General features: G+C 43.4%; 1 protein-coding gene across 1 annotated transcript; it reads right to left on the bottom strand.

Annotated features, from left to right (window-relative positions):
* Window positions 1-12,861: 12,861 nt before the first annotated feature.
* LEAP2 (liver enriched antimicrobial peptide 2) lies at window positions 12,862-14,958 on the bottom strand. Its single transcript, XM_075276447.1, has 3 exons — window positions 14,887-14,958; window positions 14,430-14,572; window positions 12,862-12,933 (listed from the first exon to the last, which is right to left on the bottom strand). Exons 1-3 carry the CDS (start codon window positions 14,947-14,949, stop codon window positions 12,897-12,899), a joined length of 243 nt encoding a protein of 80 aa, XP_075132548.1. The 5' UTR covers window positions 14,950-14,958; the 3' UTR covers window positions 12,862-12,896.
* Between the last annotated feature and the right edge of the window lie 1,567 nt (window positions 14,959-16,525).

Here is a 16,525-nt window from a genome sequence, read left to right as displayed (position 1 = left end):
GCTCGGGGGCTTGTGGGGTCTCCCAGAGGGGGGGGGGGGGGGTCCTGTGCACATGACTTCACTTTTTTTACATGGCAATGAAGTATAAATGAACCGTTTTTCTATAGCCTATCTAGCTTTAACATTCAGGAATGGTTTTATTTTATTGACTGCGTCGTCATTCGCCATCTTTGTAGGGGGGTTATCTAAGGGGTTAATCCTTCAGAAAACCCCTGCAAAGAAGTAAGGCTTTATTCACAGCTGCTCATATCGATCAGTATATTCTATACAGCAAAAAAAATTTAAAAAAATTTAAAAATTTACATGTATTTGCAGACGATGGAGAACACAAAAAACCCAGCAGTGTGAACAGAGCCTTAGACATACGCATAAAGGTTCTTCAGTGGCGGTAATGCTTTACGTGTCTCATATCGGGGAGGGCGAGTTGTACTTGTACTTCTTCTTCATCAGCCGGATGTCGCTGAACAGTGTGATGGAAATAAAACCTGCTGACGTGCGATGTTGACTTCTGATTTAGCACACGCGTGTTCTTGGCACATGTTATCGGTGCGACCACACATAGATAAGACAGTAATGGTGACCATGGTGGTCTGCTGAACCGAGGATCACGCTCGACCATAGTCGCCAGGTTAATTCTGTCTCCAGAGTTTAATACGACTTTCTTTGAGTTTTGCCACATAGTGTAACTGCTGCCCACATATCACTGTTAGGGCGGCTTCACATCTGCGCCCCGGTCTCCTCTTTGTGGGAAACCCGGCAGTCAGTGTCCGCCCGTGAGCGTTTTGTGTTCCTGCATGTCCAACTTAAAAAAACAAACAAACCCGTTTTCGCCGCAGAGATAACAAAACGCTCACGGGCGGACACTTTGCAAACCCATCCAAGTGAATGGGTTTGAAAAGTGACTGCCGGGTTTCCGTCTCATGTCCAGTTTCTCAGGCAGAAGACGAAAACCTGCAAAGCGGAAACCGGGTGCTGGTGTGAACCCGCCCATTCTGTGACTTCCCTAGAACGTCGTTGCAAATCACCGATTACTGGCCACAACTATACACAACATGCTTTATTAACTCTACCAACCCTAATCCCTACCCTACCAGGTAACACCCCAGAAAAAGGGGTTGTCTGAAGAAACCATGCCGCCCCTGACCGTGGGCTGTGTCTGATATTGGCACGGTGTCCCCTTCGCTTCAATGGGTCTGTACTGTAATTCCAAGAACGGCCCAAGGAGCGAAAGCAAAAGACTCTACGTTTCCCATTGCCCGCGGGTTTGGCTCTTGGTATATTTGGATTACCCCTTCACACACACCTCACACCAGTTAGTAAATGTACAAATTTGCAACGACCTAAGTGTTTCATTCTCAAAGTGTTTATAGAAAATCCTTTTTGGAGTTGGCACGCAGTGTAAAATGGCCTCTTCAGACGTCTTGGACATGTGCGCCATAAATGCGCGGTATTATAGGGATACAGAGACTGTATGGCTGACTCCTGTTTAATACGACGTCAGTGTTTTCTTGCTTTACCTTCACCGCCCGGGTGACTCTGCTATCAAAGTGCTTTCATCCAAAGTATCCTAAGAAGGTGCGTCTTATGGCGCCCACACAAATTAAAGACATCTTTGCTTTTGCATGTGCCCCATAAGTAACAAAATCCTGCTTATTGTGTGGGCCCTTATAGATGAGAGTGAAGCAATGGCGGTGTATTTAGCCTTATGCCACGGTGTCCTCTTGTGCCTTACCTCAGTATCTTCTCTAGAATCTGGACTGTTAGCAAAACCCTGTTAGGTCTCGTCCTCGTGTTATTGGCGATTTCCGTATTACGTGAACAGTATAGAGGAAACTCCTCGTGTAACGGTGACCGGTCAGGTCTTCGGACCGTTCCCATTGTCTGGTTACATCCCAGTGTTTGAGAGAGAACAGGAAAAAGGAAGCCACAGACTCCATGCCAGATAGGATTGAAGAATAAGAGTAACGGGCCGTGCTATAGGTGTAGTTTTCAAAACCTAAACTTTTCCCATAATCCTTCCAGTGAACGCTATACATCTCCCATGGGGTTAAACTAGGCCCATGATGGCGAACCTATGGCACGAGTGCTGGAGGTGGCACTCAGAGCCCTCTCTGTGGGCACCCATCATAGTGTGTGGGGCCAGTTTGCAGCAGATTTCACTGTGTAGGGCTCACTGTGGAGTAAATTGTATTATGTATCGGCCACTGTGGAGCAGATTGTACTGTGTGGGGGCCCTTCACTATTTTTTTATCACACAGTATCTGTTTTATAGCAGACAAGTGATATTATTACAGGCTGTCCACAATTGTGGCTCCGCACAGTGTTAAGGTTAAATTGCCACGTTGGCACTTTGTGATAAATTAGTGGGTTTCCAGTTGCAGTTTGGGCACTCGGTCTCTAAAAGATTCGCCATCACTGAACTAGGCAGTGTCATTGTGAATGGTTCTCCTTAGTCGTCACTTTCTGGTAACATAATGATGCCGTATTCCGTGCCCTCAGCCCAGCCATACACGTAAGCTTAGGGTGCCCACGATATCCCTGATCTGATTGGTGGCCCAATGTTTGTAATCGAGTCGACGGAAAAATGGAAGACAGAAGAATGATCGGCCGTAACGTGACACACATTTAGTTTTGGCCAATGGCGGCACAAATGGGACGATGACGTGGGATAATAGACCATTGGGTGGCAGTGGTCACTATGTAGCAGGGTTTTTACGGCTTCATCACTTGTATGTGTCCCTAATGTTGGGGGTTCACGTCATCGATACCCAAGAGCGACTCTGCTCTTATGGGAACCCAGCCTCCATATTGAATAGTCCCAGCTACAGGATTATTATATAATTGTATACAGATGGCATGACTGTTGTCTTGTAAGAACCTCAAGCCCCATTTTGAACACATTACACTTACCCCCATCCTGTTAGCTGCTTCCTTCTCCTCGTAGTAGTCCGTGGCACCCTCTTTACCAGCATCAGGGTCGGCCATTGCTCCCCTCCATCTTGTGCCAATCGAAGAGATTCGCTGCTCCATTTGTGACCGTAGACGGGGCACATTGACATTGTGAATAGACCTCATCGAAAATAGATTATTTTTTACACAACGTTCTTAAGAAATCATGACCTATTGGATTATACAGATTTATTTTGCTATCATAACATAGTCCTATATAGTCATATGTACAGACTCTGAAATAAACTAAAGCGCATGTATGGAATTATCTCCAAAATTATACCGTAATATAGAAGTCTTATTTCAGCTTGGGCAAAGGTGACGAGATGCCCGTCCTGTATAGCAGAACCTTTCCCATATAGTAGGTTAGAGGACTATTGTAAGATGACTTGAAGATTGGACCGGCGGTTTTTCTTATGTGCACGTCCAGGCGATATTTGGGACACTATAGAATACAGCAAGGATGTGAAATGGTTACGAGTTTTCTCTGAGGTCTCAACGTTGCTCTTCTGTTCTTACTGTAGTACGCGGTGTGTGTATAGTACTTGTTCTCTATGGTCGTAGCGTCTTGGTCGATGATATTCCTTCGTAGAGGTAGCGTACGGCCAACCATATCATTATTTATTCACCGTGCAGGAATAAGGCTGGCTCTTCACTGCCGTTCTTGCAGATTAATACTCAAGTGCAATGTTCTCCTTGTAGATTAAGGCTTAATAATTTTATTTTATTTTATTAAAGGAAAATTGTATTTATACTTGTCCATACACGTGGAAGGATACCAATGTCCTGTCAGCCAATCCTGTGCGGACAAAGGCATTTTTACGTAGATCTGTCCTGCATTGATGTTCCCCATCAGTAACGCGCCACACGCCATTATGTCTATTTTATTTCAGTATTTCTTTAAACCATAAATTGGGCCATTTTAAATCATCCTGAGATTTGTAGTCCCCCAGTATCTCCAGTACTTAAATTGGTTTTAGGGCCACACCGATTGGCGGACACTTGCTTTAGCATTCGCCGTCCGTATTCTTTCCACCTATAAGCTGCAATGTGGTCAAAAATGTCCCTTTATTTTTCAGAAAATTGGCATTGACCAATTATTTCCGGATTTATAGAATATTTATTATTATTTGATGTGTATCCCTAATATTTTATGGTATGTTCTGGTTTTACTTTGTCATGGGTTAATTTTTCGTAGTGGGAAGGGAAAAGGTTTGCAGGTCTTCGTTTTATTATTTGGCATTCTTGAGCACTAGTAGTGTCGGCATAGACTGGTGGACTTGTGGCTCAGTTATCGGCATAGACTGGTGGACTTGTGGCTCGGTTATCGGCATAGACTGGTGGACTTGTGGCTCAGTCACTTTACTTTTGATCCTTCGCTTTAGACTACCTGCCTGTGATACAGAAGTAATAGAAGCGAAGGCCGTGACTTGGTCACACGTCTGTTGCATTTAGGAAGGGTATTAGTGACCATACAGTGTCATTCTCTTAGTGTTAAGGGTTTGTTGTCACTTAAAGGGGGTTATTCAGCCGGTCTCCCGCTCCTATGCTCCCAGGGTCCCTGCCGAGCCAGTCATTGGGTACATGAACAGGGACTTTGCAGTAGAGTCTGGTAGGGACAATGGAAGCAGGAGGAGCAGGGCCATTTTGGACCCTAAAAACTTTTTGGAAGCATCTGTCCTACATATATAAGGTTAGGCCCTATCGGCTGCAACAGGACATATCTATCCCCCCAGAGGGCATGGGGCACAGAAATCCTACTATTATACAAAAAACATGTATGGAATAACTATGTTTTTGTACCGTGTTAGCCAGTGGATATGGAATATAAAAAAACAAAAAAACTTCAGTCTTCAGTAGTTGATATCTTTTTTAATCGCTAACTAATAATGACAGATTGCAAACTTTCGAGGCTCTCTGCCTCTTCCTCAGGCATAGTAACTATACCTGAGGAAGGGGCCTAGAGCCTCGAAACCTTGTAATCTGTCATCATTATTAGATAGCCATTAAAAAAGTATCAACTACTGAAGACTCAAGTTTTTTGTTTTTTTATATACAAACAAAGCTTTGCAGTTAATAGATGACCTATTGGCAGTGTTAAGCAATATGTATTTACCTTCCACTTCTCCGCTCTCTTCTATGTATGCCGTTATTTTTCCAGCTGTCTTAAACTTCAGCTTTCGTCCACCAGTTGCTCGAGCGTATGAAGTGGCAGTTCTGTGATCTGTTCTCGTGACCTTACTCAACGCCATCATTGTGGGAATAGAGCCTGTCGTTCTGGTCTTTAGGGTTAAAAATATCTGACTAGATTTTTTTTCATCACGGTGTCTTCTGACATGTAGGCCTGATTAATTGACGATAATGGGCGTAGCAAAAAGAGAACAGAAAGTCTGACTATGCAATCGTTGCTTAAAGCTAACCTGCCCAGTGATTTCTGCTGCCCTACCTGAGAGCAGCATATGTCAGGGAGAAAAACTGAGCTCTGAGATAAATATGGATATATATATATATATATATATATATATATATATATATATATATATATATATTGAGAGAGAGAGATTTTTTTTTAATGGTTTGGAACAGGATTGCGGAGAATACAACAGAGTAACTCCCGAGAGGACTCCTCGCACAGCACACAGAAGTCTGTCATTCACTGTGTGGGCGGTGTGAGCAGGACTCTGTACCATATCCAGCTCTCAGAGCTCAGCTCTTCTCCCTGTCCCATATCCTGCTCTCGGGGCTCAGCTCTTCTCCCTGTACCATATCTTACTCTGAGCTCGGCTCTTCTCCCTGTCCAATATTCTGTTATCAGAGCTCAGCTCTTCTCCCTGCACCATATCCTGCTCTGAGCTCAGCTCTTCTCCCTGTCCCATATCCTGCTCTGAGCTCAGCTCTTCTCCCTGCACCATATCCTGCTCTCGGGGCTCAGCTCTTCTCCCTGCACCATATCCTGCTCTGGGCTCAGCTCTTCTCCCTGTCCCATATCCTGCTCTGAGCTCAGCTCTTCTCCCTGTCCCATATCCTGCTCTGAGCTCAGCTCTTCTCCCTGTCCCATATCCTGCTCTGAGCTCAGCTCTTCTCCCTGTCCCATATCCTGCTCTGAGCTCAGCTCTTCTCCCTGTCCCATATCCTTCTCTCAGAGCTCAGCTCTTCCCCCTGCACCATATCCTGCTCTCAGAGCTCGGCTCTTCTCCCTGCACCATATCCTGCTCTCAGGGCGGCAGAAGTCACCTGATACCAAATACCAGTCTCCGTTTTCTGCAGATGTACAGTGAACTTGAAGGACTCAAAGTAAAAAACCGTGTAGAACATCTTGATAATGCACCTTATAAGAAAAACAAAAAACAAAAACCTGGACCTTTTGACCCCATAGACGTATATCAATTTTCATCTGGTTTCCTATGTATTCAGGCCTACTAAGCCTTGTGCCCCCCCAGTGTTATTATAAGGGGTGTCTGTTTTTGTCCCGTTATATTGGCATGTATAGCATCCTATCCATAGTTCTAAAAGCATTTGACCCCACAGACACCCAGTCCCCTCTGCCATTTGACCCCCAACAAAGTATTGCAGTTCGGTACTGTCACGGAGGAAACGGTGCATAAAACATAGGCCTATCATTGGTGGCGCTGAGCCGTGCGGTCGTCTTCTCCTTCCTGAACGTGTTCTATCTAATATGTATTCTAGAATGTTCCCCGGTTCGTGTCAGATCAGGGCTTGGGAGGGGGGGATGTGTATTTATTAAAAGATCATTTTTATTGTTGAAATGTAGTATACATATTTTTATTTAGTAATTAATTTTTACCACTGGAAATGACATTTATTTAGTAAGGTACTCCAGATCAAAAAAAAAACACAAAAAAGCTTTTATTATTATTATTATTAATCAAAAATTTTTGTACTTGTGCTTCAATCCAAAACGTGTCATTTTTTTAACCAAATCTTTAATGTTTTATTTGTTGCAATACATTTTTAAATGACGAAATGTACTTTACGCTCGAATTTTCGATTTCTACGCGAGTTTGGGCTTTTCACATCACGAAGCTGTAACGTTAAGCGAAGTCTACTTAACGCAGAGGTGTTTTTTTTGTTTGTTTTTTTTTTTTCTCTCCCACGCCTGTATAGTATATATGTATTTTGTGGTTTTTTGAGAATTATAGGAAGTTTAGAGTGTCCGAAGCATAAGTTTTACTGTGTATTTTTAAAAACAAATGTATGGCGATTCAGATACTTGGAGAAAAGGGTATTGCATTTCAATTTGTAAAAAAAAAAAAAAAAAAAAGCGACAAAGGAAAAAAAACTTTTTAATTGTCATTAAAAAAAATGCTTTGTAAAAATGCAAACTGTAACTGGAGAAACTACGTTTAATAAATATCATAGATTTTTCGGTATTGAACAAGTTGTATTTTTTCGGGGTGGTGGAGGGAAAAAATGGTTTTGTACGGAGCCGGTTTTGGTGCCCGTTGTCTCCTTCTATGACTCTATCCTATTATGAGACTTAAGGGGGAAAAGTGGGGGTCTGACTACTGTCTATAGACAACCCATTGAAAGGCTAGCATTACCACACTTTAAGGGGTTAAACTAAAAATTAAAGGGGTATTCCCATGTCCCTTGCTCACCAGTCTTCGCTGCTGCAAAGACTTCTCTCTTCCTGGTTTTTGGCGTCAATTGGTGGGCAGCGTTTCATATGCAAAGCCATACTCTCCGACTACCTCCAGTTTAGCTCCGCCCCAAAATTAGTGTGTAGCTCCGCCCACCACATAGATCCTATGGGACAACTGAAGGGCCTGTGATGTCATCAAAGGTCCTATAACACTTGGATTTAGCACTGGGCAAACAAAGCAGTTTTGCTGAAGCAGTGTATTTAGGAAAAGTCTTAAATTTACATTAACAAGCAGTATAGATAGGATGCTTGTGATGGGACAACCCCTTTAACCCCTACACTAAACCCCTAACTTCTAATTTACTTAAATAAAAAAATAAAAAAAATCTATAATTACCCATAAGACCTGATCACATGACCGCTACAGGGACACTTTCTGATAATCCGGTTATGTTACGCTTCTGAAGCGGAACGTCACCATTATTTTTCCCCCTTCCCTATCCTCATCAATACTTAACAAGCCTTTCTGTGTCTGGGATGGCTCCTCCCCTCTTCCTGTCTTCTAACAGTGGGTGAAATAGGTTAGCTAGGGAGACTGGGGAGTGTGGGAGGGGCTAGTAATGGGTGGGATCGCTTGGTTATTGAGACAGGGAGGGGGAGTGTAGGAGTGAAAGGTTAGAGGGAATTAGTGTAACAGATACACAGGAACCTGCACAGGATGAAGCTAACACCGTGTAAACAAAGGCAGAGTATGCCAGCAACAACCAGAGACACCCAGAAATCACTCCAAACACTGCTAAAGGTTATATGGGTGTACTTACTAACCCGTTACTAGCACTAACAGACCGTTATAAAATAAATAAATTCTGCCCGAAAAACCCCTTTAAGGGTGAAATTGTGGCATTACCACAACTTGTGAACCACTGCATTTTTTCCACGAGTGTAAAAAATAAAATAAAATTGCAGTCACCATTGCAAAATACATTTATAGCTTCACTTTACTGCAACTGAAAGATTAGAGGGCAAAAATGGAATGGAAATTACGTCATCTTGCACACGATGGGGCTGGTTTATGGTGGAAAAACCAGCTGATCACCAGAATTTTCTGTCAAACTCTCCCCTGCCCTTGGCTATAGCTTTATCTGATGTAAATAATAAAGGTTCCCATCCATTGACTACAAAAAGATGACTTAAAGGGCCTGTTGTCTCTTCTTCTCCCTTCTTGTATTCCCCCAACACTCCCTTGCTGAACAGGACACTGAAGTATCACAATACTTATGCAGATAAGATAACATGCAGATGCATGTACAGAATGGACTCGGTGTTATTTGTGTGTTTACATAGAGAGATAAGAGACTTGGCTTTATCAGCAAACTGCAGTTAGGTGAACTGATTGTCCAGCACTGAGTAAGTGACGTCACTTGTCCTATCTCCCAGGTCCATGGTCATGGTAACACTGTGTAAACAACATGAGGAATAAGTTCACCCAGCAGGCAAACAAAGCAGCATTTCTAAAGCAATATATTTAGAAAAAGGCTTCAATTGACATAAGATACCAGCATAGATAGGATCCTTGAGATGGGACAACCCCTTTAATGCACCAATATTTATATTGTCATATACTGTAGTTGACTTGCACATTGACAGTTCATAAATACAATAGTTAACTTGATCTATATAATCCTATTCTGTTCACCAAAAAGGGTTTTAAACCTGACAAACACCTGCACCAATGCAACCTAAAGGCTGTCGAGTTACAAAGTAAAATCTCTAACGTGCTACTAAAAAATAGTGTGTCCATTTACACTGTTAGCGGTTTTATTTTTCAGGACTGTCTGCTTGTGGAGCTACAAGTTCAGGTCTCAGTTGGTGTTTTGGCTGAAGCTTACTCTTTCTCCCCTTTGCTGTGGGCTATACACTGCTCTGTAAGTACAATATAACCATACAGTACTATTACCTATGGAGAGGGGGGAATTATTACCTGTGGGGTATTAGTGCCCCCTACAGACACACACATGTACGTAACTTATATGGGGGAGGAAACTATTATCTGTGGAGAGGGTGCTATTAGGGCACTAGTATAGAAAGTGCCCCCTCCTCTCAGTTAATAGCATTATGTGGGGACCACTATCAACACTACTACAACTGAGCCATGGAAAAATTGTCCTGGTGCCAAAAAGTATGGGTACCTCTGCTATACACTATGCTCCCCCCACTCAGGAATATACACCATGTACATGAGTAACAGTAAGAAGCAAGGGTGTAATATATAACTGCAGGCTCCATGGCTTACCGTCATTGCAGTGTAACAAAAGGTTGCAAACATTCACTTAATCTTCTAGTCGGTGTCTCAAGGACAAGGGTAGAGCAGAACCTTATCTGGGGAGTCAATTTACAAGCGAGCTGTAGATTCAGGTTTCCTGGCATGTATAAGGTTAGGAATAGAGTAAAAAACCGACAGTAACCCTATACACAGAGTAAAATGCGTCGGGTGGTAAATAAATCGTAGTTACCTGCCTGGATTCTGTTGTTCAGGGCTGTCAATTACTTGAACTTGTGTGTGTGGATAGATAGATAGATAAATATGTAGATAGATAGATAGATAGATAGATAGGAGATAGATAGGAGAGATAGACAGACAGACAGGAGATAGATAGATAGATAGATAGATAGATAGATAGATAGATAGATAGATAGATAGAAGAGATAGATAGGAGAGATAGACGGATAGATAGATAGATAGGAGAGATAGATAGGAGAGATAGATAGATAGGAGAGATAGATGGATAGACAGATAGATAGATAGATAGATAGATAGATAGATAGATAGATAGATAGATAGATAGATGGATGGATAGATGGATATAGATAGATAGACAGATAGGAGATAGATAGATGGATAGACAGACAGATCCTTAGTTTAGAGGGCACAGTAACATGAGACATAATAAATCCCTGCCTTGGCTTCTCAGGGGTTAAGATGTTAGACGTTAAAGGTCTTCTTTTATCTCTCTTTTGGATTGAATACACTGTGGCTGGCACGCAGCGCTTACCGTTTAAAAGTCGCCTTTCCCATGCTGGATGTGTACGTGCTGTTCTGTACGTTCTCGTGTCAATGTTTTGACCTGAACAGTTGAGAAATGTGAACAGAAAGCCAAACTGCACCGCCATTTAGACAAGTCTTCTGCGATCTCAAAGCCTACAATAGGCAGAATGTAACTTTGGGCGTTTTTGCATTGCCAACTGCACATTAGGGGGGATTTTTTTTTTTTTTTCCCCCTATCCGTATGTCTTTGGAGTTTGGGAGGAAACCCATATGAACTCTTTGCAGATGTCCAAGGCAGGATTTGAATCCAGGGTTCCCAGGATGTCCAAGGCAGGATTTGAGCCCAGGGCTCCCAGGCTGTAGTGCTAACCACTGAGCCACCGAGTTGTCTGATGGGAGGAATTTATCTCATCGAGGCCATTTCCGACCTGGATGGGTGATAATGTGACCCACATTTAGCGTAAGGCCCTTGGTGCGGCACACTTACCAACCCTATATTACAAAAGCTATACCAAAGTCTGTGCCAGTTCCTGATCTGTGCTTGTTCTCCCAAATTTTGGAACAATCTCCCTTTTGAGATCCGTAAAAACTTGCGTGACAGTGTACTTAGAAGAATTGGGTCTGGGCGTCTGCCCCCAAAGATCACATACTGATCATAATGGATGCCAGGTTACATATGATTTCCTAATTTCCCCAAATTCATTAAATTCATTCGATGTGCGCCTGACAATATATTTGGCACAGACCCCTCCGACTGACTTGTCTTGTTGGGGAATATCACACACAGTCTATTATTATATCCTGTAAAGAGTTAATAATGAACGCCGCAGCAGAATCCGGTAAGTAGTCTGGAGTCACACCGGCCATATCCAGCAGGGGGTGCAGAATCACAAAATCTCAAGAACAAGGGTATATGTTTTATAGGTTAGCAGAATTGTATGTGTATGTGTCCTTGTACTAGCTCGAGTAGTAAGGCGTCATGCGCAGGACCGTGTGTATTGTCAGTGGTTTTCACATTCAACACACTGACCCATTCATTGGTATGGCCCCATACACACCAGCATGTATTATCCTGGGGCAAGACTCAGGACGGGTCCTATTCCTGTCTACTTTGTGATCAGGAGGATGTTTTTATAAAAACTTTTTTTTTTTAATAAATCTATATGAAAGTGAAGCAAACGTTGTAACATTTATTAAAGAAAAGTGTTTACTCCTTCACTTATCTCCCTCTTTCTACTACTAACCAAATCTGTACAATAGAAGTCTATGGAGGACGATGAGACTGCACAACTGGGTTATCTGAAGTTACTATCCAGCCTTCTCCTTTAAGGAATGACTCATTTAAAAGAGGTTTTCCTACAAAGAGCTTTATGGCATATCCACAGGATATACTATACTGTAAGTGTCGGATACATGCGGGTCCCAGAGGAGGAACTAGTTCCACTTATCTCTACAATGAACCCCCCTCCAGGTTCCATCCCAGAGGTGGGCCCCGCATCTATCCCGTAGTTATGCCATAAATTTGTTTCATGAGAAATTCCTTTAATTCTGTAGAAAACATCATAGTTTTCTCCCCATTAGCTCCTTTCCCTGCTCCATAGACTTCATTGTACACTGTTCAGCTTGTATATCTTGTACAGTCAGAGATAGATAACAAGTAAAGAATAAGACGCGGGCACTTTCCTTTAATGAACTATATTACAATGTTTGTTGCCTTTGCCTACACTATTTACTACCTAGCTGGTAGGTAAAGACTAACAGCTGTACATGGCGCACAGTAAGTAGAGGAGAATCTGCTCTATAACTCAGGATTGTGCAGGACTTGTATAGAAAAATACTGACACTAAGCCTCTCTTTTTGCTGTCTCCTCTGTAACCTGTGTCTCCATCCTCAGGAACAGTTGTGGTCCTCGGGGTCAGCAAGTTATCACTTGTCTTGTTGATAGGTGATGTTTTACTAACTTGGTTCAACCCGTTCAAGAGTCAGTCTACGTAGCAACTTGGTTAGAGTATAATAGCTGTGTGATGGTACGAGTGGAAAAGTCACTGACAACTTGCAGTCTTAGGTCAAAGTCGGACATGCAGGACTTTGTGTCCGGTTAAAGGAAATGGTTTCGCCACGGAGAGGCAGAAGATAAACGATACTTAAAAAATACTATATTATACATGAAATAAATATACAAAACGTGAGTGCAAGTATTACACAGATGGCAAATAAATACATCAATGTGAGCAGAAACGTCTCCTTTATCTGTATTCATGGAGGGGTTGTGCGTTCCCATTGCGGTCCCGTCTTACATCAATCTGCATAAGTCTTTAAGCAGCATCTTTGGTTCCTGAAAGTTAGATAGTAGATATTACATTGCTACGTACTTACATGTAAAGGTTTGTCTCATATTCATGACTTTGTAAGTCATGAGCCATTAAAGGGGTTATACAGCTTCCAAAAATGATCTGCAAATACATCCACGGCAGTACTAAACACTCACTGCTCCCTGGTGCAGCCTGTTCTTGGCTGTATTTTGCTCACTGCTCCTTGTATCGCTATTACGTCCGTGCAGTGAATGTGTGGACAAACTACATTTCCCAGGATTCATCTGCCTGCACTCACTCTCTGTGTACCCCTCCCTTCTCTACTCTCCTCTGCAATGAAATCACAGGTAATAAATCAGGTCACATCTGAGGTCACATGGTGCCATCACTCCCCCTTCCCTCAGAGAGTGACAGCAAGCAGATGAATCCTGGGAAATGTAGTTTGTCCACAGATTCACTGCATGTAAATAACAGGGATACAAGGACAGGCATGTCAAATAAAGCTACGGAAGGGAGCGGTGAGTATGTAGCACTCAGTGGCGCAACTAGGAATGGCGGCCCCCCCCCCGACCAACACTGACGCAGAAGACCTCGACCGACCACCTCCTACGCATTCCTGCGCTTTCTATTATGCCCCATAGTGGCCCCTGCACACAGTATTTTGTCCATTAGTGGCCCCTGCACACAGTATTATACGCCATAGTGGCCCCTGCACACAGTATTATGTCCCATAGTGGACACCCATAAACAATTATTATACTCTATATATCTTTTCAGACCCCAGAGTATAATAATCAGAGACTGCCGTCCTTCTTCTATGACGTCGGACGTTACATGACCCGGGACACATGCCGGGTTCATGTGACGTCAGAGACATCAGACAACTAGGAAGGAGGCCTGGCAGGATCGTGGAGAGGTAAGTAACAGTGTTTTTTATGTTTCTTACCTCTCCCGGTCCACCAATCATTATACTCGGGGGTCTGAAAAGACCCCCTGAGTATAATGATAGCAGCGGTAGTGGCTGTCACCGGGCCCCTAATGTCCCGGGCCCTGTAGCAGCTGCCTCTGCTGCTATGGCGGTAGTTACGCCACTGGTAGCACTGCTGTGGATGTATTTGCAGATCATTTTCGGAAGCCCCTTTAAGACCTCATGCACCTTGAACTGATGTGTGGGGTAAACATAGCATTTTTAGAAGGGAATGGTTCAAGTATGTGGGTGACTAGAGTGAAGACAGCAAAGAAGTAGCTTTTTTTGTTGCAGATTTTCCTGCAGTTTCTTGAGCCAAACCCCAGGAGTGTATTGAGCAGAAGGGAGAAGTATAAGAAGCTTCCTATATGAGAAAGAGACCTTGTTGGAACTGCCACCTATTACTTGGGATCCCTTGTATAGCCAGGACATTGGTATATAACTTCATACAGTAAATAGTTCCCACCACTAATGACAGAAAGCATGTTTAATGAATAATGTGATATTTCTAATATTACATATCTTATTGTTCGTCCTAAGGTTGTACGTTACCTGCAGAGTCTTGTAAGGCATTCAGTATCATCTCTGCAAGACGCACCAACCGGACGCATGGACATGATCCTCCAGAACGGGGTCATTCTCTTTACCCTCATTGCTGCTTTGGGGGAGTCATTTTCTAGGGGAGCTGCGTCTAGCTGATGATACAATACATAATAATCATATAATATATCCATTCTCTATATTGCACTGCACACAAACGTTCCGTCATGGTCAAAATTTAACAAAATTTTGCAGATGATTGCAATCTAATGATCACCCAAATAGCAGTAACCGTAAAAAATAATCTAGGAATACAAGGCGACGCCTGGTAATATAGCTTGTGCAAGCTTTTATAGTTTAGCAGCCCTTCTACGAAACATTTGCACCCCTGACATCTCCTCTAAAGTCAACTGCAAAAAGGAATGTCTATCAATAAGATTTCCCTCCATTCCAGACTTCCGAGTCTCACCTGGAGTATCAGTAAGATACAGAGCGCACAGATAGCTAGCCACTTCCCAATCCGTAGACTCATGGTGCTAGACGATCCTGCACGGAGAAGGCGTCATGCTTCCTGCCCGTGACTTTATAGACGAAGGTTGGAACGGATTGCATCATTTATATTCTAGGAGACCAAAGTACAATAGTTACATTTAATAAGTTAATGACTACCAACCTACTCTAATAGCACCAGCCGCATTACTCAACGTCTTCTGGAATCCTGTCGGTGTCATGGCGAGCTAACCTTTGTCCTACTGGCTTCTGGAGGCCATAGCCATTTCGGTTTATGGTGGACTTTGAAAGATGTTTTATACTGGACACTTGGGATTTATCCATGAATAAAGCCCATGACCTTAAAAAGACGCCATATTAGTTCAGCAAACAAGAGGGTGGTTCAGTCTATTGAACTTTTTTTTGAGTCAAGTTCAGGAGTGGAATCCAAAAGAATATATTGTGGAGTTCCGGAACAACACCCTTGCTTCCCAAAAAGAGAACGGTCCAGCGATGGTTCATCTCCTTTATCCAAGTCAGAAGCAAAAAAATACCCAGTCGTGTTTGCTATTGTGTAGTTTAGCGCAGGTTCAATCCATGATGGAGCCAATCGATACAACGTCCCGTTCCCTTCAAGGGCTCTATAAGGGGTCTGCTCATATGACGGAAAATGAAGAGAAATTCCATTGCAGTGAGGAACGGCCCCCTAGTACTAATCTATGGATGAGTACTGTCAGGAGATGGGGGCCGTTCGTCATCATTCAGCATTATGGCTTGGCACTAAGGAACGTCTCCTCTGATAGTATAGCGCTATGGGCGAGTACTGTCAGGAGGTGGGGGGCCGTTCGTCATCATTCAGCGTTATGGCTTGGCGGTAAGGAACGTCCCCTCTGATAGTATAGCGCTATGGACGAGTACTGTCAGGAGATGGGGGGCTGTTCGTCATCATTCAGTGTTAAGGCTTGGCGGTAAGGAACGTCTCCTCTGATAGTATAGCGCTATGGACGAGTACTGTCAGGAGGTGGGGGCCGTTCGTCATCATTCAGCGTTATGGCTTGGCGGTAAGGAACGTCCCCTCTGATAGTATAGCACTATGGACGAGTACTGTCAGGAGGTGGGGGGCCGTTCGTCATCATTCAGCATTATGGCTTGGCGCTAAGGAACGTCTCCTCTGATAGTATAGCGCTATGGACGAGTACTGTCAGGAGATGGGGGGCCGTTCGTCATCATTCAGCGTTATGGCTTGGCGGTAAGGAACGTCCCCTCTGATAGTATAGCGCTATGGACGAGTACTGTCAGGAGGTGGGGGCCGTTCCTCACCATTCAGCATCATGCCTGGGTGTAAGGACAGCGCTATGGACAGGACTGTCAGGAGGGGCGTTCCCAGCTAGACTCCTGACAGTGAAGAGCTATCGTTAATTGTCATTGATATCTCTTTCCCCGGGGCACATAACGGGAAGGCCGACAGGGAACTCAAATCAGCGCACTGTCGGCTTTCTAGCGTTATATAAAACCGCATGTGCTCGAGGACATGAATGGTCCTCTTTAAAGGTAATCAAGCATAATACACTGCCACCACCATGTTACAGAGAATATTACAACGATACTTACCTTTGCCC

The sequence above is a fragment of the Leptodactylus fuscus genome, chromosome 5 (genome assembly GCF_031893055.1).
Source record: "Leptodactylus fuscus isolate aLepFus1 chromosome 5, aLepFus1.hap2, whole genome shotgun sequence".
NCBI lineage: Eukaryota > Metazoa > Chordata > Amphibia > Anura > Leptodactylidae > Leptodactylus > Leptodactylus fuscus.
This window is presented reverse-complemented; position numbering and strand designations above follow the sequence as displayed.